The 26,469-nt window shown below is 39.3% G+C and overlaps 1 protein-coding gene across 1 annotated transcript in view; it reads right to left on the bottom strand.

The window, feature by feature from the left end:
- The window catches only part of LOC104531711 (clathrin coat assembly protein AP180-like), a 28,214-nt gene extending 4,881 nt beyond the window's left edge, over positions 1-23,333 (bottom strand). The window contains exons 1-15 of the mRNA XM_029087148.1: positions 23,234-23,333; positions 22,928-23,098; positions 16,683-16,790; positions 15,884-16,141; positions 15,599-15,676; positions 15,420-15,491; positions 14,870-14,953; positions 13,916-13,999; positions 7,703-7,840; positions 6,290-6,439; positions 4,909-4,939; positions 3,591-3,702; positions 2,686-2,709; positions 461-544; positions 286-390 (exon numbers count right to left, since the gene is read on the bottom strand). Of these exons, the coding sequence (XP_028942981.1) occupies positions 286-390; positions 461-544; positions 2,686-2,709; positions 3,591-3,702; positions 4,909-4,939; positions 6,290-6,439; positions 7,703-7,840; positions 13,916-13,999; positions 14,870-14,953; positions 15,420-15,491; positions 15,599-15,676; positions 15,884-16,141; positions 16,683-16,790; positions 22,928-23,098; positions 23,234-23,333 (1,599 nt within the window). The remainder of the gene's footprint in view (positions 1-285; positions 391-460; positions 545-2,685; positions 2,710-3,590; positions 3,703-4,908; positions 4,940-6,289; positions 6,440-7,702; positions 7,841-13,915; positions 14,000-14,869; positions 14,954-15,419; positions 15,492-15,598; positions 15,677-15,883; positions 16,142-16,682; positions 16,791-22,927; positions 23,099-23,233) is intronic.
- Positions 23,334-26,469: the final 3,136 nt, after the last annotated feature.

Raw genomic sequence — 26,469 nt, 5'->3', positions numbered from 1 at the left:
AATGCCCATCAGGTACACTTTGAGCTTTACTCAAATATCCCCCAAAACCAGGTCTTGGATGTAGTTAGCTGTAGGAGACTTCAAACCTCTTCCACTGATCTCATACAAGGGAACTGAAAAAAAATCAAGGTGGTTCTTGTGATCTGTTGCAACTCAGGCAGCTGATACTGTAAGAAATCTCATTATAGACCTACAGCTAGAATTGAACTGAAATAATGCATACACATAAGCTACCTTCTCGAAAAATGGAGAGCAATCAAACACTCAGCTAGCAGTAACACTTACCTGTACACCAGGGCCAGTGGCAGCTCCAAATGGTGGTCTCATCATAGGCTGCCCGTACATAACTGGCTGCTGGGGCATCATGGGTACGCCTGTGCCTGCTGGGGGCTGTAAATTAACGCAGTGTGAGTAGGGTTCTGGGTGAAGAAAGAAGAGCAGTGTAACGAAAGAGACTCACCATCCCAAAGGCTGCTCCCGGCTGTGGGACAGGTGGAGTACCTCCTGTGGCAGGCACAGCACTTGCTGGAGGCACAGCTCCTGTCTAAAAAATTGTTTTGAAAAATTAAAGAATTGCAAGAATCTCTGTAACAGCACTATCTGGAAACTACACAGAGTCTCCAGCATTCTCAAAGTTGTTCTGGAAAGTAGGACTTTATGTATAGCAGATAATACCTAACCTCAAAACCACGATGCTTCAAAGAATGAGAGAGCTGAATGAGTCCTTACACTGATGCTGAGCTTGCCTTTTCATAAGAAAGGTGACAGACTCCATTTGCTTCATGAATGGAGCCCATTTACTGAATACAATTCAAAATAGGCCCAAGAAAATATGTACTTTCCTCCTCCTACATAGTGTAAGAAAGCATCCCAATTTCAAAACTGACAGATAACACACTATAGCACTTGTAGCATTGTACTTTAGCAAAAGCTTAAGCAGATGGTAAAGCTAAGGGAAAGAACTGCTATAATTAGTTTCCAATTTTAAAAAAATAGTATTTTTATATAGTGAGATTCATCTACATTAAAGAGTAAGTTCACACTTAAGCCACAATCACAACCATTACATACTTTACTAAGAAGAGTTTAGCTTATCTTGTTATGCTTTTTGTTCATACACTTAACTTGTTATGATTTTCACTCAAATAACGCAAGAAAAAAAAAAAAAGGTGATATTTCACTAGGATTCAGGAAGAGAGAACTGTAAGTTTAGCAGGCTGACTGGATATACAGCACAACAGCACCTTTGAACAAGGCCACCCCACTTATCTAGCAGAACCTACACATCATCCCTCTTGGATCCCTTATCTGTAACCTCCCATGCACAGAGTCTCCTTATGGCCTTGAAATCATTCAAGTCTCTCCTCTTCACAGAATTATGAACAATTCAAATTATTAACAAAGCTAGAGAGAGACAGGAAACATTCGAGGAAGGGATTTAAAAATGGCAGTAGGATTTTTAGGAATCTCATTACTGCTATTGTATAGCCTAAGTATATTGGCACAACATTCTCAAGCTATTACAGAAGCTGTAGGGTCATGCCTGAGCCTCCACATCCTTACTGCCTACCTTGAATCTGTCCTATCCCCCCCCACACTTGGAGAGCAGCTAACACACTTGCAGTTCAAAGGACAGTGCGTCTCTGGAGATATGCCAGAATTACACACTACACAGTCCACTTCTGTGAATGCTGCACTCAGTGTCCTTGGTTGATCTTTGCTGCCAAGTTAAAACACACCAGTTTCTTAGGAAACTGGAGACAAGTCAAGCGAACCTGTTCCAGATTCCTTAATTGACAAACACCCTACGGTTTCTGGCTAATAATTATTAGTGTCTTTTCCCATCTGAAAGTTTTCTGGGGAGCATTTCAGTTAAAAGTTGTACAGCACTAGTAGCACAGCTGTCCCCAAACTAAAACCAACATCTGAACACTCAGGTATGGAAAGCAAGGAATAGAAAAACACAGATTAATTACATCAGATGCAGTGACCTGACTGCAGCCACAGGAACACACTGTAGCTCAAAATCCAGTTAGGCAGATGCCAAGTAAATGGCCACACAAATTAATCTGCTTTTGTCTCAAAGCATTAGGGTGACTCTAAGGAATGGGTTTTTATGAAATTCTGCCAATTTTAATCCAGAAGGTGAAAGGTCACAAGAACAGAAGAGACCAAAACGCAAGTGGTTCAACAGTGACATGAAGGAAAGCTTCATTTTGGTCTCACACTTATTTTTCCTGCAGATCCATTTTCCTTTTGTTTCAAAAAAACCCCTAAGTGTATGATTTTGACAGTATATATATATAGCACCCATGTTTCATGAAATGCTATCAAAACCACTCAGCTTTCCAGAAAGGCTAGCTATCAGATAGTAAAACCACTACAAGATCAGGATGATGCTAGAGAAGTTAGAAATTTCAGGCACTATAAGTCATCACATCTAAGTAAAGCAAAGACAGTTTGAAGCCATTATTTTCAAGCTTACAGCACAGAAATGGTTAATCACTACTACCATATTCAACACATTGTCTGAGAATCGTCTGCTGGAAAGATAGTCCAAGAAGAAACATGTTAGGCCACCTCTAGCTAGGTTTAAGCCAGCAGTAATAGCTGTAATGCAGGTCAGGTGCAGTTAGTATCTTTGTGTTTAGTAAGTAAAATAAGAGATGAAAAAAATCCACTTACACAGTACAGTACTGCCCAGCCTTTCTATTAAGAAAAAAGTTGACGTTACAACTAATAATACATTCAATGCAGTACCAAGTTCAGGGAATTCTTGTACCTTTCATAAGGTTAAGGAACAAGCTGGAACATGCTTCGAGTCACACTAACATCTGGCTGTGGCAGCAGGGAACCGAACTGGTCATGCTCCCCTTTGACAGTCCTTTCCTTCCCAACCCAACTTTTTTCAAATGGAGGCTGTTTTATGCCCTGAGCAACTTTGACGAGATATAACCTCTCTTCATATTACTCTTGTAGCTTACTCATGATCAAGTTGCTCTTGTACCAAATTTAGAATTTTAGCTCCATTTAACCCTCTTCTCTCAAAGTTATTGCCTTCTGATATGTTTTACAGAGCTATCTTAACATTTCCAAGACTGCTTTACTCTGTTAAACAAGCTACCAACTTCTAATCTAACATTAATCACCTGATCAGTATGAATACTGTGCAGTCTTTTGGTCTACTTAATTCATGAAAGCTTGAGAAAAAATATTTATTTTTCCTCCTTCCAGTATTTCAGCTTTGGATCAATACCATTGCCTTTGGGAACCAAATCGACCTGGGACTGGTGCTAGGAAGACTTATACAGCTAACCACACACTTGGAAATGTCCACAGGTATTAAGTGTACTTGTAGAGTCACATCTTGACACACGGGCTAGTGTATTTTCATTGACCTGAACTCAGTAATTTATTTATGCCAGCTGTAAATCTGGACTTAAAAATGTGACCTGAAACAACCTTATCATTTATACAGAAGCAAACTCTTTAGCTGAAGTAGGCAGGCACAGTGCCTACACATATGCTTGCATTGTCTCATAAAACACTGAGGTTCCAATACCAGTGGTATCGATGGATTAACCACCTACCAAGGGACCACTTGGGACACCACCAGCTGACCATGTTGCAGGTGCTACTTTTGGCTGCCAGTTGGCTCCTCCTGTTAACTTTTTCTCTCCAGCATTCCACTGAAGGTCTCCCCTAATAGAGAGGAAGAGAGACAGAGCTACTATTTACATACTCTCACAGTGAAAATTAAAACAAATAGCAGTATACATTAACATTAGACTTGCAGCTACATTAGTTTATGGTGTATGCAGTTTAAGTTATTAACAAAAAGATACACTTTTAGTGACACTCAGTAGTTAGCACTAGACACCAGTACACTCTGAACTGAAGTCAGTTACATGGTTATGGCCTTTGTGGTGAGAATTAAAGAGAAATTTTACTTAGTATTGACTGAAGGCAACATATTATTGCATATACCCTTGCAAAGTAGGAAGAGGAACTACTACTGCCTAGTCTACTAGGGCCAGGCAGTAGAGCTGCCTACTAGAAGTCTTTGAAAGGTCATTTCATTGCTGGAAATCTTGCTCAGGCAGCTGAAGGAGGAAAGCATTCAGTTCTGAAAAAAGTTGATAGATACAAGAGAAACAAAATCATTCATAGAATAAAAGGGCTGTTGTAAAACAAGGTTTTGTTAAAGGCCACTCTATCCAGAATAAGATATACCATTTGAATGAAGTAAATGGAAGGAAGCTAAGTTTTAGGGATAAACCTCATTATGTGTTTATAAATACCCCTGCTATCATCTCCACAGAGGCACAAAACATTTTGAAGTACACACATCATAAATTGGTCTTGCATACAGAGGAAGACTCAGCACAGAAGTAAGCTATCAGTTAGATTAAGGAGATACATTCAAAAATAAATGCAATGCTGTAAATATTTCTTCTTGCAAGAAGCAGTTTCTCACTGTATGGAATGAACTTCTTTTTTATTTTAAAAGTATTCCAGTGCCTACACGATAAGAACATCCAGCGTCTGTAAAAAGATAACAAAACTATTACATATTAGCCTAGATTACTGAGGGGAGTTATACATTTTATTGTCTGGACTAAGCTGATTTCCAAACAACTGAAAATGAACAATCCAATGTGAAGATAGTAATTTACAGAAAAAATATTTCTAAGACTCAGATTAAAGCCAGCAACTTTAAAAGCTAGGAACATTTAACCTTAATTATTCAATGAACCTGTATAGAATAGAATACTTTTCCCAGAATTTTTCTGAACTGATATTCTGGGAGGGAGAGGGCACATAACCAATTCATTGATTCTTAATAAACACTGAAACAGATTAAGACTATACAACAGTCTTTTTTTTTTTTTTTTAAGTTGAACTTACTTTTTTGAAGTGGTACCAGAAATTCCAAGATCTGAAAATTGTAAGAAAAAAGGAAAAAAAAAGGTCATGTTCAGTAAATTCAAACATGTCAAAGTAACAGCTCATGTTTCATTGCACATGGGCTTATACAGAGTAATAAAGTTTCGGCTATCTTCATTTAAACAGCATCAGAGGACTGGCCACATCTACCCCTTCTTCAGGACAAACTTTTGAGGAACCTTGGAACTGTCTTATATTTGAGGAGGCCATTTTTGTTCTATAAGCAAACCAAAGTAACAATATATTTAGGTCTACAAAATGCTAAGCTGTTTAAGAGCACCAAACTATTTACACTGAATAACAACACTTGTTTCTGTTCCTCATTACACATATAGAAATAAAAGCTATTTTTCACATACACATAAATCAGAATGTTACCTGGAAGTTTTGCATTGTTTTACCTGCTGTATCATACATGGGAACTTCAAGTAGTTTCCTTAATTACTCTTTGGAAGAAGTTTTAAGCTAAGTTTTAAAGAATACACATGACCAATACAGCTCCTGTGAGTCAAAATTGCCAAGTTTCATTTTCTCCCTTAAGCTTGGATATATCAAATGACTTGCAGAAGAGGTTTCAAGTGATTAAGAGTACTGCTGACTCTTAAGCATAGTAGTTTCCCCCCACACCTAACAGAAGAACATGCATCATAAGATCAGTTGTATCTTTGCTGTGGTGTGTTTACATGCACTAGCAGAGTATTCCATTTATATAATCCTCCGAAGGATAGCTTTGGTAGTATTATACCTTAGCCTAGGTGGGCCTCTGTTAGGTTTTGGGGGGGGGGCTGTGGCTACTGATCTCTATTTGTAAAGGCTCTAGCCCTTTTCCTACTACAGGAAAAAGAATATTTTTTTAGTTTAGTATTTCAAGAACATGTTTTGGAGAGTTCACTGTCTGAAAGAAGGTCTATTCTTGGCTGTTGTGCACTCCTCACCCCACTGCTACTTCTCCTCTCACTAAGGAAGGAGTCTTTTCTGCTTCAGTTCCACAGTGCTATCAGATGTATTGGACAATTTTCACCTTTCCATCTGTTATTAACAAGGGCACATCCATTAAGAGTCTGATATCTCCCTGAATGTACCTGGGACGTTCATACATTACATATCATACCTACCAAACAGGTCCCTTTATTTGACTCAGATCCTGGGCACAAAGTGGGACAAGTTATGGACTCAGACTATCAGCTCTCTAAATCAGGCCTTATTCCTGCCTATAGCTTCCCCAGTCTCCTCATGGAAACAGAAGGACATTGAAGCAAGCTAAAATAGACAGGCATTTGGTTCCATGGAAAAATAACACAGTTGTATGCCACACCTCTTAAAACCAAATTTTGTCACTTACTGCCTACTAAGTTTGCAAGAGATGAATCAAGATCGCTTCCAAGGCCTTTGCTTGCTGCTGAAGCAGTGACTGTTGCTGTGGCTGGAGGTGCTATAGACTGCCCAGAAGGAACCATAGTTGGCATAAGAAGATCACCTAAGCCATCAAACACTAGAAGGGAAACGAAAGTGGGTTGGAACATCAGCTGTGGTAAGAAAAACACTACCTGCCACTTTGCTGTTGCTTCAACAAATATAGCAGACAACCACATCACAAGTCCTACCAAAACACCATTTGACATGAAAAGTAATGCCAACAAGGGCATGCATGTCGCTTTACTAGACACCAAATGTACAGTAATCCTGAAAGAGCTGTACCAATGAGAACTAATATGACAGGACATGCCTAAAAGGAGTTTAATTGGAGAGCTGAGTCAACATAGATACAGCACCACTTCCACATGACACTTTCTTTTAACCATCCTCAAGAGAGATGTCAGATGCACACACATTTGTCAGGAGATATTCATTTAATGGTTTTTAAAATGAACATCTTGCAGCAAACACCAGTCAGAATCACTGTGGCAAAAGCAGTCTTATACCTTGACATCTTAAAGCAACAGGATTGAAAGTCTCAAGATGTTACTATTCACTTGCAAGCAGCACGGAATCAGGAAAACCTACTGACATCTTATGAGATCAGAAGGAACCAGAACCATCCACATTGACAGAGTTAGCCTCCTTAGTTCAGTTATCTAACTCAGAAGTTCATTTTTTGAAGTCAAACCACCTGGTACATCTCATGCCAGTGTTCCATCTTCTGATCTGTATTTGAGGTACATGCTAATGTTAAGTTAACAGGAAGGGGTAGCATGTGCACTGGCAAGCAACTAAATAACCAAGCAGCAGTACTACTTCAACCTCTTTTTCTTGTACAGTAGCAGAACTCACCAATTTTAAGTTTGTAGCAAGGACCCAGCATGGAAAATACAGAATGGAAGAGATACAAAAAAAATGATAGCAGCAATGGAAGTTTAAGCTTATAGTCAGGCAAAGAACACAACTTCAGTCTCTGTTTTGTGTACCTTCAGATGCCATGCAAGCTCAAGAACAGCTTCAGCAGCAGGATGACTTGCCTATATACTTGATTTACAGAACAGTGTTTTCCCTGCATAATTCCCGATTCATGCAACCAAGCACATGCAAGGATGATGTTCACACTAGTTTGTTTTTTACTGACATGGTAGAATAAAAAATGAGTACAGAGCACTCTTGGGCACACACCAGCCTAAACACCACCCTGAGTTCTTCCAGTAGAGAAGGAACAGGAAAATCACTGATATTGCCTGTAATCAGAGCCTAAATATGGTGTCATTAACTGATCTAACACATAAAACACATTAGAAAATTCACAGGAAGAAACTCTGTGGCTCACCTGATGCATCAAACGAACTGCCAGTCGTTGGAGCTGTTGTCCCAAAAGCTGCATCAAAGTTAGGCTGTAGTAAGGTGGTTTGAGCTGGAGTGACTGGGGATGGTGATGGAGAGGGAGAAATAAAAGAACCTCCAAAGCCTTGAAAAAGCCACATAAGAGAGGTGTGGGCATTAGAGTCAGTCTTTATGGGCTGTGTTTAAACAAAAGCTCAATCTATAGAAGGCAGAATGATAGAAACAATTCTTACTAGACCATTGTAAATAACTCTGAACTCACATACACAAGTATCCTTGGTATGCCAGGTATGATCCAGGGAATTCAAAATTTTGTGACAGTCATCAATAAAAACTGCTATGTTTGTTATTTAGATTTCTGCAGGGGTAGACCAGCAGAGAAGAGAACATAATTCTTCCAGTACTACACGCTATCATTCTGGGTAAGTAATCTCACAAGCAGAATGCAACAAACAAGAATTAGTTCAGAAAAAAAGAGAAACAGAGGACAAACTTGAAAGAAGCATGTGATCACCCATTAACTACTTTGGAATCTCAGTTTAGAAGGCAGTGTTTTACTGAGCTAGTTTAGCTTCTCTTACCATCTTAAAACACCCTGGTGTCCCTTGTCAGATTTCTTCAACCTGCTGTCACCCCCACTCTCATGACAAAGCAGGATCAACACCATCCACAGCTGATCTGCTTGTAGACTGGAGAACCTCTATGATTAAGGTTAATATACACACTATAAATCCTATATTTATATACTTGTGGAGATTCTCTAGCCTACGAGCAATGCACTCCCATGCTTGACAGTTCTTCAAATCCCTCCCTTGCCCTCTACATAATTTGATCTCCCTTGCAATTTAAGCTTATTTGTATTATCTACAGACTCTGGAAACTGATTAAATATGCAAAGACTCCATCAAAACAAGAGCAGACATATGACTCTTTCTCAATTCTCTTTAGTTTACAAGCCATTCCTCTTATTCAATCTCTTCTTGGCAATGATGTCAGAGACCTCTGTACTACAGCTTCAGTCTCTCAGCTTTGTTTTTCCCCAACAGCCCTTGCATAGAAAGAATCAGATCGGAGCTCAGTGTTCCAACTGTGACTACAGATACACAGCAGGAAAAGCACTCTGCACAACCTGCAGGCTCTACTTTTTTCCCCTATATCAGAGTAGGAAACATATTATTTAGCCACAGCTGAGCACAAGATAGTGACAAGTCAGCACTCTACCACTGCCTTTAGTTTCTTCTCAGCGAATGTCCTGCCCTACAGTCTACTGTCCTTACTTTCCAGCTAACTATTGCTGCCTATGGACAGAAGTTTGAACATTTATTCATATGAAACTTCTCCTTTAGATAATTTTCTCCAATTTATAGAGACCACTTTAAGTCATATTCTCATCCAAAGTAAATACAGATCTTTTCATGTGGACGAAATCTGAAAAATTAAGCATGCTACTCCAACAGTCACATGATTGAAATTAAGTAACTTAGATCATCTCTTCTAAATTGATATTTACATTAAAACCTTAGCAATACTTTTTGTCTTTTTGATAAGACAGTTTGTACCACTCTTGTTTAAGCAGTTAAGTAAATCCTTTCCTCTTCTTCTTCCTTCAGTTTTCTTTAGTTACCGGTACAGTGGAGAAGTCAGCTTTTGAAAAATGGGAAAATAAAATCCTGAAGATTTTCTAATCACTTTTTTATCCTAACTGCTTTCCACGGTTACAGGGTATATTGATTACAACATGTTATGTAGGCATCTTAAACGGTGACAACAGCACATTTCTCAGCTATGAAATCAACCATCTGCCAGACATTTAACGAGACAGGCTAATGCTCCACGGAAAGAACTTGTGCTCAAATTGTGAGCATCAATTATATCAAATGTTACTGTGAGAGCTCAGCAACTGTACCCTCCCTGAAAACTTTGTTTTCCCGGAGAATAAAGTAAGATGAAACACCAAACACTTAAATTTTGAAAGAATAATAAGAGAAATTTATACATACGCACTTGATGCAAGCATCAGACTTATTTATACATCAGATGCATATTTCAGAAGAGAAGTGAGTTAGCAGTAGATAGTTATATTCAAAACAAAACCCTCAGTAAGGAAATGACAGTAGTGTGCTATCACCAGGTCCTGGGCACCAGGCCAGCAGTTTGCTGTCCCACCAGCAGACAGGCTTTAGTTGTGGAACATCTGACCTATATGAAAAAATACATTGGCCCCGGACACAGGTGGGAGAGGACAGCAAACCTGACTATGCACTACAGGTCCAAGAGAACACAACCTGATTAGAAACACGTCATAAATTACATCCTTCAGCTGAAGCTTGCCAGATGGCAGGCAATGACCAAAACCACTCAGATCATAACTTAAACTGGTCCCTTCAGATGCTACTGACCAAGGGCACTGGCTGGAGATAGGGAAGCAGAAGCAGGAAGCAGAGCAACTTGTATTCCACAGCCTGAAGTAAAGAGCATTTCAAAAGCCTATGTGAGCTTCCTTGTGTTTATTAGGCCTACTTCATGGTTCTGGCACCAAGAAGCCCTTATCATCCAAATCCTACTCCACAGGAAGTCACATGCTTACAGATGCTAACTCTGAACCTGGACAAGCACACTGGGACCAGAGATCTGCCCCTAGCTCTCCAAGGTCTATTCTTGAAGTGGGTTGTCACAGGTAATTTAGGATGGAAGTGACCTCTGGAGGTCAGCCATCCCAACACCCTGCTCAAAGCCATTCTAACCAAATCAAGTTGCCCTGAGATTTGCCTTGACACCTCCGAGAGATTTCAGCACCTCTCTCAGCAGCCTGCTACCATATCTGAACATTCCCATGGTAAAAATAAAAATTAAAAAATTCCAGTATTTAACTGAAATTTCCCACCCACATTGCCTTTTTTCCTGTCATTGGGCCTCTCCAAGAATAACTGTCTAGTCTTCTCTGTAAGCTCTAGTGAGGTAGCTTAGATACCTATAAGGTCTCCCTTTTGCCTTCTCTTCTTAAGGCTGTACAGACCCAGTTCTCATCCTCTCCTCATGTCACAGGCACCAGTCACCAACTCAGTGGCCCTCCACTGAACTCACTCTGGTACACCCTGATCACCTGCATCAAATGATTCCCTAATACACTGCAGAAATCCCCTGGATTACCTGCACCCAGCCCTATTGCTCTTCCAGCACATATTGTGGTGGCTGAAGTTGCCTATGAGTGCCAAAGCCTGTCCAGCTGCCTAAAAAAGGCTTCCTCTACTGCCTCTTCTTGATCAGGTGGGCTGTAGTAGACACCTACCATAACTTCACCAGTGCTGGCCTGTCCTCTGATCCCTACCTACAAACTCTCTCCTGGTTCATCACCTATCCCAATGCAAAGCTCCATGCATTCAACTATCTGCAAGCAAGTACTAGTCTCCAAATAATCAGACCAGAAGCAGGTTGACAAGATGCAGGGATGACAAAGGCACCTGACTGCAGCAATTCCTAAAGCACTGGAGTCATTTGAAGACCCTGTGCTCAGAGCCTTTCCATTTCCTGAGTGAACAAGGAGCTTGGCACCTGGGCATGACACAATATCCATTTATAAGATTCTGTTTAGAAAGTTAGGTAAGTTTTTTGTAAAGCCTCACAAAGTGTCTGTTTCTCCAACTACAGAAGAGACCTCTCCCCAGTTTCAGGTGAAGTTTGCATGATGGTTGGTCTTAATTCCATAGCTTTTAGCATCTTGTACAATTTAACAACAACATCGGGCAAAGAAACCATAAAAATGCTTTAATAGATTAAGTCTCTAGTTGTCTACGGTTCGCATAAGACCCAGAGTGAGTCTGCAGAAACAGCAGCAACCAAGTTACTGGTATGTGTTGTCTGGACATCCCCAACTGCACGATATTGAGGCTGCTTTTACTTACACATTCAAGTAAGCTTTCTTATAATAACATGCTATTAAGAGCATGTAGTGGGATACACATGTGCATAGTTTAATTGGATAAAAGGATCTAGAAGAGAAAATGGCTAGACCATCATATTTATCAGCACAGTTCTAGTCATGTCTGCAGAGAACCTTAGAAGAGTATTTTAAAAATTCCATCATATTTCCTAAACGAGACAAGGAAAGATGACCAGCTTATCTGACAGCAGAACACTTAAGATAATGATGCATATTAAGTATGCTTGTAACATTATGCATATAAACACTTAGTACAAAACTTCAGCCTTCAGCCACCATTTGAAATCTCAACAATCTTGAATTTAAAACTGGATTACACTGCAGGCTACACATCTGCCATCCAGGGTGAACAAATGCTCAGCAATATGTTGTGATGTTTACAAACTCTCTATATCTGCCAAATAAAGGTTCAAATCTACTTGGAGCTCTTTTGAACATATATTTTAAAAATTAAAAATCACCTGTTCACCCCAACTGCTTCAGGTCTGCTTAAGTGCTTAGACTTATGACACCCCTTTTATAATTTAGGTTTTGAATGAATGTGATTCATCAGATTCAGAGAGCATACTGCTGAAGTTTAAGCCATCTGGAGCATAATTCCTACTGGAATTTAAGCTTAGTTACAGATAAGGACATAAAATATTCTGTACTGTAATGTTTGTATAAGCAGGATTAGCTTCTTACCAACAATATCTTTGCACTCAGTCTCCCAATAATGCACACAACCACAAACGACTGATGTGTTTCAGAATCTACTAGTTAAAGCCCAATCTCCAGTCTTAAGCTATCCATAGGCTAACTAATACAAAGACCTATTGAAACCATATTAACACAAAAGGTGGCCTCCTACCTTAAAATCCTGAAGCTGCCTGTCCTAAAGCTTTAGTATACCTTTATGCACTATGTCCCACTTCAAGTAGCTGGCTTGCCAGCACTGGAACTGATTGAGAATGGATATATATGTTATTATTCTCTGGACTACTTCTTCCTTCCTGCAGCACAACTAGGCAATGCCCACACTCATAGCAGGTACTAGCGAAAGTGTCCTCTTCTGAAGTGGCTTCAGCGTGTAAGCACCCACCTGTATCAGCTCACAGCACTTCGAGCAGATTACATACTGAGGCATCTCACATGTATTTCTCATACAATGGACAATCTCTCATGAGCATATAAAGGCAAAATATACACAGGGCTCGACTTCTGATATAGTGTAAGCTGGCATGAGAGGCCTGCAGACATACAGAGAGCAACTGATGTCAGGGCCCACCACACCTAGAGTGGTTAGCAGTTGCAGTAAAGAGCAGACTATCACTCCAGCTCAGAATTAAAGCCACAAAGGTACAACATGAAGCTAATGATCATCTTTGAAGTTCATGAAGGATAATCTAAATAACCAATCCTACTGACAAATTCACCCTTCAGAAACATGGGAGAAACTAAGCTAAGTCTTCCTCAAACCAAAAGTGCATGAGTTTCCTTCAAACCTGAGGAAGACATGCTGGAATCTTGTTCTCTACAAACTTCAAACTATGATGGAGAGGAGTCACAACTCACAATCACTATAACCACTAAAATATACAGTACAGCATGCATTTTGGAGAGTGGTACAAACACAATTCAGCTGAAGCTGCTTACCTGTAGGATGCAGACTACAACGATACACTTATTCAGTCTTTGAATTAGGTGACAGTGATGCCACATTCAGCACTAGCAGAAACCTCGTCTCACCCAGTATAAGCAGAGAGTCTCTAACACTTCTATGCTCTTGTGTTCAGGAAAGCTCTCTTGTCACCACACTCTCCTTGTCTAAATGCAAGACTGCTACCATGTCATTCACTCAAGCTCCTAATATTTAAGTGTGTAACCTGCCTCAATTAAATCAACCAAGAAACGTTGAATTAGCAGTAAGGAACAAGTAGCACAGTCTGCAATACTGCTAAGTACTGCTACAGTCAGCCAAATAAACTTTAGGTATACACTCAGATGCAGTGAACAGTACAGAAAAAGGCTTGTGTAGGAGGTACAAAAATGAAATGCATGAGAAGATAATCTGGGAAGTTAACTTGTATTTCAGTATAATGCCTCCATTATAAATCACTACAGTTTTAATTTAAGAAGTCTAAAGTACTAATAAATCTTGTGAAGAAGAATTTTATTCCACTGCAAAAGTCCCTTTACATCCAAGGAACATAAAAATATTTCAAAGATAATGTCTTAGTTTTGCCTTAAAACAACAAGTTTTTGGAAGTTCTTTATTACCAGCAAGTAGGTCTGCAGAAGCTGAAGAACTAGAAGCAGCCTGGGTTGTGGGCTGGGGTTCAGAAGCACTACTTCCAAAAGCATCTAAAGGGAATCCAGAAAGCATCAAGAAAAGGTAGAGTTCAACATTAAATGCATTAATTAATGACTTATCATAAACAAAAGACGACAAAAGGATAACCACTTCATTCATCAGAAGAAGAAAATGAAAGTGCTTGGCCATCTTTATTGCAGAGCAGTACCATGTATGCAAAAGCTCAGGTGGAAAAGAGGAGGTGCAACAAACCCAGCACTTGAAAGAAATCTCTTTTCTTTTAGTTGGGTCTCTTCTCAGAAAATGCAAACAAACCACAGTATTCTATGTGAGAGCATTAAGCCCTTTGCAGACTAATGCATTGGATGAGAGATTAAAGTAATTCTAGACAGAACCTACTGACTCACATTAAGTCTTTTTAAGGGATATTTCACTAATGTTCGAAAAGTCACTACTTCCGAGCCACATTCCTGGTCTGTAACACTCCTAGAGTTGGTTGTGCCCATCCTAATTTCCACCTTGTCAAATCCAACAAAGATCTTGTGATTCAGATACCCAGTTTGAGACAAGTCGCCCTCAAAACTTCAGCTGCTTTGAGAAATAGAACTGACAGAAAACAACACGACCACAGAGAGTTGCAAAGAAAAAAAGAACACAACAGACTTTCATTGGACCTCCGAGGAAGAGCCATACATGCACTGACTGAAGACAGAATGGCAAGCTCATGACAACAGAATGACCACACTGACAGCTTATTTGCAGTTCATTATTGTGCAATACAAAGAACTGGACATGCTACTCAGTCATAATGCTACACAGAAACACCGTGAGAAGGGGAAACCTACAGCTTTAGCAAAGTGCAAAGGTAATTGAAATGAAGTGATTCAACTCTGAAGTGGTGAGGAAAGAAAAATACCCACCACCAAATAGGTCAATCACACCTGAAGAATCCACCTTTGCTGGAGAGGCAGTGGGTAGAGGAGAAGGGGCTGCAAATGCATCCACTGCAGTAAGCATAGGATAAATAATATTTAGTATCAGCAAGGCAACAATGATAGCTAAATATTTCAAAGCCATATGGGCTTCACCAATAAGAGCCATAGGGTCAGTAAATTCAGGTAACAGTCTTCAGAACTGCAAACAGAAAGCGTTACATTTCTCACGCAGCAACTGAAAACCACAGTACTTTAAAGAAAGCATTGTTTATTAAGAATTTTCTTACACTTAAGAGGAGGTTTTACTCTCTCAACAACCACATTACTTGCTCAACTTCAGTGTCATCCACTTTACGGTTTGCATCTTCAGTAGCTGCTAATCTTGTGACCAAAGTGTTAAACCCACAATTTTGTATTTCAGCTTAAAGATGTAAATTGTCAGTAAGTTTTTTTGGGAGGTTTGTTTTTGTTTTTTTACTTTTGAGGAAAAAAAAAAAAAAAGTCTGTAGGATGGCATGCAAAGACAAGCACTCACCAGATAAGAGATCAGCAGTGAGAGAACTCTCAGGCACAGGAGAAGCTCCATGCGGTGGAGATGAAAAAGCATCTTCCAGAAATGAAAGAAAAACCAAGGAGAAGTAAGTATCATTCAAGTCAGTTTACACCATTTCACAGCATCAAAGCAGCAGAGTACTGGAAGAATTATCTTTTTACCTGTACCAAAGAGATCTATGCTAGGAGTAGCATCTGGTTTAGGTGCTGCAGGTACATCAGGAACAGACTCAAATAAATCTAAGGCCAAGAACATAACATATCTTTAATTTATTTTTTGAAAGGTCGGACTCAAAGCAGAACTTTCAAGTTTTACACATCGTATTTGGAGTTAACAGGCTCTCTGGTGTGAAAGCCTAGCACACAGTACACATGCAAGAATGATTTGTTTGTTCTGTATTCCTGATAGATCAATCCACAGAATCAAAGAGTTAAAAATAAAATTACCACCAAAGATATCTAGAGCAGGAGGAGCGGATGTGGTGGCGGTAGCAGAAGTGGTGGCAGTAGTGGTAGTGGCAGTAGCCGTAGTAGCAGTAGCAGCAACAGCAACAGCAGCAGCTGGAGAAGGAGTTGTTGCAGGAACTGGAGTGGCTGCACTAGTTGTAGGGGTAACTACAGGAACAGCAGTCTCTGTTGGCTTCATAGCAAAGAGGTCCAGCTCAGGAGCAGCCTCTGCACTACCTTCGGATGGGGCAAAGGGGTCTTGTAAAAAGGAGAGGGGAAATATATGTGTATGCATACTTAGGATCAGTGAGGGAGGAAGTCAAGAACAAAGCAACTACAGGCAATGCACATACTGCAAATACACGCACGCACACAGAGGAGGTCATTCCAACATTGAGCCTCCTTATCCAGACACGTCACTTATGTTTTTCCAAAATAAAGACCATCTGAAAGGCTGAGCAGTCTAGTTACTAAAGGGCAGAACTTTAAAAGGCTGTTTGACAAGGCAAAAAAAGCCAGGAAGAATATCCAGTTTAAGAGGTGACTGCTTACAAAACTCAGCATTGCCAGAATAATTTATTATCACTACTGAATAAGGATAAAGTTACTGGGATGCAGAAACAGGCAATTTTAAGCATGCTCTTCAGTCTAAGGTTTGTTTTGACCAATTGCAAACACTATGAAAATTTCAGAAAAAACACACTGCCATGTAGTTTAAATAATTAAAAACAAAACAAAACAATAAAAAAACCCCAAACCAACAGCAAAACAACAGACTATCTAATGACATAAAACCCACCATTTCCTGAACATGCATCAAGAGCTGCTGCTACAGGGGTTGGGGTTGCTGGTGCTGCTGCCCCTTCAGCTGCTGCAGGGGCTTCCCCAGGAGAAGCTGCAAAGGCATCTTGGGTGCAGTTCAAGAACAGAAATTAAAAGAAAAAAGGATAAAGAGAAGAAAAATACAGTAAAAGAACCAAGTTAAATTGCACAGGTAGATCCCCTTATACAATATGAATGTTCTTACTCTGACGGCAAGACAAGGCACGCAGCGCAAAATGCTTTGTCTCTCCCCCAACCCCACACAAGCAGGTTCTAGAGAGGGTTTGAAGATGGAGCTTCTTGTGTTGCCCACAGGAAGTACAGCGAGTGTAAAAAAAAAAAAAAAAAAAAGGCATTATTCTCATTGTATAAGGGTTCAGAGCAGCATGCTCATGTACTACCCAAAATTAACTAAAGAAGAAAGAGCAGAGATATGGCAGTAAGTTGGTGTTAATAAAGATATTAAAAATGTCCATGCTCAAAGCCCATACTACGTATGATTAATCTGCAACTGTGAATTTACTTGCATAGGGCTTTGCAAACTTAAGCACTGTTACGAATAACAATCCAGTTACATTGGCAGAGATCTGCATCTACCATTTCTAGCTTTTGAGCAAAGTTAGTCATGCAACATCTGAGAAACTGAACTTCCTTTTTTCTTAACAGTATTCCACTTGGACATTTCTGAAGCCATAACCTGATGCATAGGTTATATTTACTCTGCTTGCTCCTGACAGATCAAGAACGGTCACCTTAACTACTGGCCAGTCATAGTTTGTCACTCCTTGAGGATCACATCTAGGCCAGTTAGTCAAGTTAGGGAAAACAACTGGTTTGGTCTTTTGGAACTACTTGTTCAAGAGTTTTCTTTGACTTTTTTTTTTTTTTTTTTTTTCTTTTTGCCACTTGCTAAGTGGTACGTTTAAATTTCAAGCTCTGAACTTTTACAGCATTATTCCTAGGCTCAAACCACCATCTGTAGCTCTTAATTCCATGAAGCAGTCCTAATGGACCATGCCTTTTCGACTATCCTCGTAGGCAAGCATTTTCTTGACAAAAATACTGTGAAATTAAGTTTAAATACTTCAAAATGCTCATAAAGGCCATTTTTATACTGCTAAGGAGTTAACAAGTTAAAAAAAAAAAATCTATTGGGGAATACTGCAACTGCACTGTCAAACTAGTACAGGGAAAAGCTTAACATGCTTTAACTTGAGTGTCAATTTTAAAATGAATAAAACCATTTTAAAAACAAGTTTGTGCCAGTTATTCTAAAAAGCTCAAAAGAACATGCACTGAAACTTCAGCAGAAGAAATGAAAGCCAATTAGCCTTGTACAATAGAATTAAAATGAGTTAGTAGCAAAAAAAGGCCTGCTAATAAGCCATTTCAAAAATAATTCTATTTTTTCATATAACAGGGTTCAACCACAAAACTGGATGGCAGTTGTCCAAGTGAAAAAAGTCATAATCAGTCAACTGTCACAGTATTCTATGTATACCAGACACTGGGATACACCGCAGAGAAGACATTCAATACAGAACTGGACTGAAGAGTTTGGAATCGTACTACCGGAGAATACGCTGTGCATATGGTCACGTGTGTTTGGTTTTGCTCTACACAGCCAGCTTTCAGATGGAGCGTCATCCTGAGTTCTTTCAAAAGAACACATTTCTACCCACACAAGTTTGTAGGCCAACACCACAGAAGCTGGTCAACACTCCTCAGAATTATTTCCCAGCATGAAAGGATAGTCTACAGATTTTGTATAAAATGTGATTTCAGAACGCACAGTTAGTCACAAGTTCCATGTTGGGACTACTTCAGCCTCAGAGTAACACCTATTCCTGTCCAGACGTAGAGAATTGAAGTTCTACATGCAACAACCACAGAAATTCAGAGGGGCCCAAATTCCTTCCAGCCTGAAGATCAAAGGGAACAGCTAGCTTGGCACCAGTTTTATTATTTATTGCCACTTCTGAATAAGGTTGCTGCCAAGCATTACCATTTTCTTTAGCATCATACTTGGGTTAAATGGCAGGTGGGATAAACACCTAAGCTCATAGTGGAATGTAAAGGAAAAACATCATATTAAGAACTTTAAATATTACTTACTCTGAGAAGTTCCAGAAACCTGTATGAGTGCAGAGACAGACCAACCTGAACAGGTGATCCTACAACTCACAGTTCAAACCCAGGGTTGGGGTGGGGTTTATTTTGTTTGGGTTTTTTTGTTGCTGTTGTTAATGCTTATAAAGATTTTTGAAGCCTTTCAAAAGGCTCTGCTGCACTTGCACTCTGCTAAAATTTAGCATCACATGCAGAAATTGATACAATTAAGTACTGCATATTTTATTAGTAAAAAAAAATAAAAGTTGGACTGCTTATTTTATTTTTTCTTTCTCCATATTGGCATAGTAACCCTACATTCGCATATCCAGCACTAAGATCTTTTTCCTTTAAAGCAGTTACTATATTTACTCAGTTTAAGCCACTTCCTTATTATTTATGCATTTTCTGCTTCAAAAGTTAATCTAGCTTTTGACTTCTAGAACCAAGTAGCACATGATCCTCACTTGGGTTTATAGACAACCTGGAAACTTAGAGATGCTGCGGAAACCTTTGCACGTTCACACTGCTGGGAACACCTATTAGGAGTGATAGATATCTATTATGCACTGTGTAACACTTAAATCGTTAAATAAAAATAGTTCTTACTGAAATGACGTGCAAACAAGGGCATTTTTAAGTTCTGAAATACTGAAGTAGTGCTTCAATACCATCTTGTCTACAGCAAAATAAGTGTTCCTGAAGAGTAATCTGTTTAATTTCATAAATTCAGGCTTTATTTGATGCCATGGCATCAATACATGACAAGTTACTCACACATGATACAGCTGACTTATAATCATTTAATGTATTATGCAATATGCAAAACAATCCTTTGGAAAGTCACAAGTACAGGAAAGATCACAGAACTGAAGTGTACAAGAGAAAAGATTTTCCTCCTGTTTCCACAGTTTTTTCTTCTTCAGTCACTTTTTTTTTGCCGTGGAGAACCTGACCTGAGCTAACAAGAAATATTCCACTAGGCTCAGTGCTAGGAAAGAATCTTAAGAATTATGGGATTTTTGTTGTTGTATTTTTTTGTTTTAAAAAGCATTAGTTTGCTATACCAGCATGTTCCAGTGTAAGGGACATTCAGTAGCCCTCAAGTGCCAAAAATTCTTGATCACTTTGCCATTAAAAGGGAAACCATAGTTCTGCTCATCGTCTGAATGCCTAATGACTGACATTTGCACAGTGTCTGCCATGACTTGTTACTTGCATGAACACACAAGAGAATGTAACTCAAGAGCACATCATTAGCATCCAAAAATACTATGTCTAAGTTCTATTATTGAGATACATAGCATTTCAAGATATTTTGTCTTTCTTCTACCTTTATATTTCTACTTCTCAGGAATGACTCCAGCTGCACTTTGAACACATCCTCCTCTTGTTTCTCTTAGAAACAAGATAAAGAATTCTTCAAGTTGGCCCAGGTAACTGAAAGCTTGCCCATTAATCAGACTGAATTCTTCCAAAAAGCTATACTGGATCAATCCTGTATTTCTCATCTGCTTTCCAAGACCATACTAGAGATGAAGACATAATGCAGAGCTGCTTTTCCTCCTAAAGACAAAGCCCATTAACAGGCAGCATGCAGGCTCCTATCAGCTAAAGTATCAGCAACATAGTGCAAGAGAACAGTCAACAGTCATTCCTGCAGTCTCCTCTTCTGCTTCTTCCACTAACTTGGCTGCTTTTTTCCTGCAGCTTTCTTTTCCCTTCCCCCCCCCAGCCACTCCCTGCAGACTCTTTACATTCTTTCTCCCAAGATCACTGATCCTGTACCTTCCCCTACCACACCTCACCGTAAGGAACAGTGTCAAGCAACTAAGAAATGGCAAGCCGCAAAAAGTTAAGGTGACCCTGAAGACTATCTCTAGCAGACCTCAAAGGTCAAATGCCTATTTAAGATAGTTGGCATGCCTAGCACCATAAAAGCTAGAGAGCAACAGTGTCTGCCCAAAACCTACCATTATGTGTACTATACGTAATCTTAAAGTAACAAAGATTGTTAGTATGGGACATCACTTACAGCAGAGGGATCAGAAAACAACAACAAAAAAACCCCAAAACAAAAATACTCCCATGAGTAGAGAGATGGAAGTTCAGTACGGACTCCAGGATCTTAAAAGGGTTAGGCCTGTGGGTGCCATGAAGGCACTGCAAAAGTACCTTCACTGCTGGGTGTGTTTAGAGATTTTTCTTCTCGATAACTAGAGGTTTTCAAATCCAGAAACTTGATGCTATTGCAAATAATAAAGTCTTGCTTCTTCCTGAAGTGCTCCAGGAAAGACTCAGTATTCATCTAATATACCATCCACTGGAGATATATAGTATTTCAGCAACAAAATACACTCTCTTTAAAAGAAGAGATCAAGTCACAGAAGTCTGGATACTGCAAAAGTAAAATTCCTTCCACATTGGAGGATGAAGGCAACTCCACTTCTTATCATGTGCCACTAAATAATCTAATGATCAGCTAAATTTCTAGAAATCTAAAGCATCCAGCTCTTTGCCAATTTATAAACATGGAAGTGGACACATGATTTGGTAGCAGCCATTTTTCCAGGCACAGAATAGTGGAAAAGGTAGGAAAAAAGAAGGGTACCTCTTGCTGCTTGTAGTACTGGAAGTTGCAAGCTTACAGTAATTTCTAGCCATTTAACTATCATTTAATTTTTTTAAAACTCATCCACCTATGCTAAATTAATAATGCAATTTGAAAGTGCTGTATCCAAGACTGGCTCAACCCCAATATCTACACACCAAAAGTTTCACATGCTGTGCATCTGTCAGGGTGTTAATGAGCACAGGTCTCAGCTTCTGACAGCAACCAACATCAGACTCACTCTTGCTTCTACTGGTGTCCAGAACTGCTGCCCACGGTTATTTTAAACTTGCTTCTGAAATGCCTGATCCTGTGGCACTTGGACTATTATCCATGTTTGTAAAGGGAGGACTTAAGTAGCAGGTAGCAGTTGTACTCCTTTCTTACAGCTTCTCAGCTATTTTATTTGGGCTATCTTGGAGCTGTCTGTTGAAGTCAGCCCTAAAAAAACTTCTAACTGGGAACTTTCAGTCTTTAGGAAACACCTTTGTAGTTAAATTATTTATGTATGAAACCTCTCCAGCACTCCTGTCTCTAGAAGCGATAGATAAACATACTCCTACAGACAATATGCTGGAATTCAGCTTTGATAGCAAGTAAGTTATTACTAATTCCTGATATCAACTGTCATGCTGGACGTATGCATCACAGAAAGAGACAACTAGAAAAATACAGTGGTCAGGTGATTTCAAACATGTAAGTAGTTTCTAAATCAGAACATTTCTCCATTAATCTGGGCTGGTATAGTGTTGAAAAGACGCAATAACTTCTGATGTGCTGTTGAGAAGTCTGCTGCTCCATGAGAGTGACAAGAAATCTGACAACATATAGAGAGGACTTAATTCTTACTCAAGAGGTTAGCACCTAACATTAGAGACTGAAAGAGCATAACTAAGAATATGTTTCCTATATATGAGCTATAGAGTTGGCATTTAGTACAAGTTCATTGCCAGTTTAATTTACTGTTAATGCTATGTGAAATAAATCTCAGACTCAACACTGAAATATAGTGATTTCAGCTGTCTCAATACTGCATTTACAGGAAAGATCCAAAAGAAACAGAATGTCAATAATAACATGTAATGAAGTGGCAGGAAGCTACCATGTCCATCCTTTCCAGTGCAGTAACTAAGAAAGCACAACTGCTTTTCGCAGAAATTGTAGTACAGTGCATATTTATTGAATAATGTGCAAAGAATAACTGCTTACCTCAGTGTGGACCTGAAAACTAATGTTCTTAGCTGTTCAACAATAAAGTAACTCAGTCTTAAGTGTATACAGTTTTCCATTTCCATATATATATGCAGAGGAGTCTATTAGCTAAAAGCACAGCAAACAAAGAGGTAGTTGGACAGTTTACATTTCCTGTTCCATCTAGCATTCAACACACAGGCACTTCTAGTATAGTTAGTTAAATTAAAGGCCTTATTACAGCAGCTGAACTCAGTATTGCTTCATCTGCCTTACAAGCTGGCGCAGAGCACTAGAGCAACCAAACTAACCTCCAAAGAGATCCACTTCAGCAGTGGCAGCAGTAATAGTTGTAGTTGTAGCAGCAGCAGCTGAAGTAGTTGTAGTATCAGTAGTTGCAGCAGTAGTTGCACTAGGCTCTGGCGCAAATGGATCTGAAATCTGTGTCTCAGAGGTAACACCGGAAAGTGCAGCCAGATTATCTATATGCAATCATATAATGAAGATCAAACAGGAAAAGTAAGAGGAAGGAGAGAGATCACAATCACTCAACTCCAGAAAGTTAAAATAAGGAGTCTTAACATTCAAAAGTCTTAGAAATTAAAAATATTACTCACCCTCTCCCAAGAGGTCTAGTGATTGTCCATTAAAATGACAGCAGAATAAAGAAACACACCAATTAGTAGAACTGCCAGATTGAAGATGTTCATTAGCCATATGTTCATTCTCTAAGTTACATGTCTAGGTTAAACATAATCTCTGCACATTATTTTCCAACATTCAAGAAGTTATTGTTACATGACAAAGCTCATTCTGTTTAATAGCTCTGTTCAAATCAGAACCAGTACATAAATTTGTGTTATTTGGTAAGTTCCTTAATATCTAATCAGCAAGATGTTCAAACACTGGTAGCATTTATCACTTCTGTTCTATACAGCTGCTTTTCTTTTCTTAAAACTGCAATACAGAGAACCAAGTAGTGGCCTGTTGACAGGAAGGTCTCCCACATTTCACTACTCCAGGGTCAAGTTGAGAACCACTTCTTTAGAAGCTCAGTTCACCACCATTCTAGTTCTCTCTCACATTTGGCTTAGCTTATTTAAATCAGTGAGCTATCAGCAGAACATACTCAGACACCAAAGGGAATCTCAAGATAATTCTGCTTAGTTGCAAGTATTTTCTAGACCAAAGTAGTCAGAAAACAGTCAAAAATCATCATTAAAGTTAGTAGAGAGAATTCAACTTACTGTTCTGCCAAAATGAGCTGTTGTGATCCAGCCATCAGCCCTAGAACCCTTCAAAAAACTGACACTAAAGCCAGAGAGCAGCTTGCAAAGACAGTGTTAAACTACTTCAGGATAGAATTCATGGCATCCCTACTTCCCCAAGTATATTCTGAGAGGCAGACAAACTGTAACTCTTGTACTTGAGAGAACTGTTTAGTAATTAAAAATAAAATAAAATAAAATAAAATAAAAAAGGAGAGCAGCTCCTCTTTGAAAGTTTTTGCTGCATTTGTGATAGAGCAAGGATACTATGCAGAAACAACCACCTCTGTCACCACTTGCTATGAGGAGTATGAATGATTGAGAGCATAAGCAGGTTAGCTCTGTTCCAACTTTGGTTCCTTAATCAACTGTTTCCAGAGGCCAATGAAGCATATTTAATGACAGACTTTCCTACATTTTTATGTTCTCTGAAACCAGTCAGACTGAGTCCAAAGACAGAGGAGCCTTTGCCTATATAAAAAAAAAAACCCAACTATAAGCTATAAAAACCTGTGAAAACTAGCCAGTTTGGCCTATTATATTTTTATACTGCAATTAGAATATTCTGAGCTCAACTACCTATTTACTAACCAGTAGCTCAGTGTTGCTCCTAGATTCACTGTACACCTAACAGCGTCATGGGTTCATCTGATCCACACTGAACAGCAAGCACAGAGTCCAGACGCTTCACTATGGGTCAGTATGTAGGAAGCAAAATGCTTTGAGCAAGCACAGCTCAATTGTCACAAGTTTGTCTTTATTTTACAACACTCATTGAAATAGCACCAAGAAACCACATGTAGGTAATTTTGTAATTGGTTCCTTGGGAGAGCTCTATTTGAGACTGACTGCACAAGCTGAGGTAAGTCAAAATACCATTCTGAAAAAACGTAACAGTATATTAAAAATGCAGCACTGGTATCTCATTACTGCACTCCAGGTGGATGTCTCACAGCTAGACTTGAAATCAACAACTGTTGTCAAACTTCTACCTTCTATTAGCTTATTCTTCAATGCATTTTTGTTATCCAGTTATGTTACAGATCACAATACAGTGAAATTACAGTTATCCAGCATGGCAATCTACACTTCCTCTTAATATAGGAAGGATTAAAACAAATGCTTTATTGTATACTAATATTAAAGTAACAATACTAATATCAAATCTAAGGCACATTGCAAGGTAGTTCAGAGCAGAAATTCAAGTCAATTTGCTTTTATATCCAAGCGTAAGATCTTGTCAGGATGCTGAATTTGACCTACTGTATTTTTTGTAATACTACAGTCTACTTTGCCTGCCAAGTGCCTATCTATTCACCTTGCAGTATGCTGCAGGCAACTTATTATCCTACCCTGATCATCACATGGTAGCACAGAAGTGTAGATTTTCACGGGTTATAGTTCATTTGCTAGATAACGTACGTTGTATTCAGAAATACATTAGACATACAACAAAATATACATTGTACTGTATATACCACTAAATATACAGTGTACTATATTGAATATACAGTATATGCCAGAATACACAGAATCTACACTGCCAATGAGACTGAAAAGCAGGATAGTTTGTTGGTGATGGTGACATGTATTCCCGATATTTATGTGATATTTAAAGTGCCAGTTTGATGCTACATCTTGAAGTATTTGAAATTCACACTTTCCTAGCTATTCTGAACTCCAGCAATCCTTCCAGCTTCCTCTCTCTACTACATCTTTCTCATAAGATCCCACATTAACTTGCTGTGGGCCAGAAGAGTTTTGCAGATGAGGAGGAAGCTCAAATAGCAGAGAAGCACTGTTACACATCCTCCCAGGAGTCCTGTGTGGAAGGCAGGTCATCTTGTCCAGCCTCCTGCTTAGAACAACATTACGGCCAACACCAGATCAAGGCAGTCACGGCTTTGTCTAGTCAGGTCTTGAAAAATCTCCAGGAATGAAGAGTCCACTAGCTCGCATCAGGAATCTGCTCCAGTACTGCCCTACTCTCCAAGTGAAATAATTTTTTCCTCATGTCCAATCAACCTCTGAAGCTGTAACCTACTGTTATTACCCTTCACTATAATCAACTCTCATTTCCAATACAATTTTGGCTCTGCACTATAACTCCCCTTCAAGTAGCTGTAGGCCACTATTAAGAGTCCCCTTTAGCCTCCTCTCTGCCAGATGACAGAGGCCCAGCTTCCTCAACCTCTCTCCACAGAGCGGTGCTCTAGATCCCTGGAGTCCTGGTAGCTCTCTGCCAAGCCCCTGTCCCTCAACCAGGACAGCCCAGAACTGGATGCAGTATTCCTGATGTGGGTGGCCTCACCTGCACTAATTAGAAGGCTCTGTAATACCTATGAGACTGTACAATTCATAATGACTACCAGCTTCATCCTGCAGATTTAATTTAAAGAAGTAAATAAAAAAAAACCCTTAACACGGTCTCAAAGGTTTTCTCATTTCCAGATGAAACATTAATGGAAATTTCAGTATTTTCACAACAAAGCCATTCTAGTTCTCAATTCAGACATGGTGTTTGGCAATTATTTAAAAGGGGGAGAGAGAGGGGGAGAGAAAGAGAGAGGGGGAGAGAAAGAGAG

This window comes from Antrostomus carolinensis, unplaced genomic scaffold (assembly GCF_000700745.2).
Source record: "Antrostomus carolinensis isolate BGI_N321 unplaced genomic scaffold, ASM70074v2 scaffold461, whole genome shotgun sequence".
NCBI classification, from domain to species: domain Eukaryota; kingdom Metazoa; phylum Chordata; class Aves; order Caprimulgiformes; family Caprimulgidae; genus Antrostomus; species Antrostomus carolinensis.
Note: the sequence above shows the minus strand (reverse complement) of the source record. Positions and strands in the feature narration are given on the sequence as shown.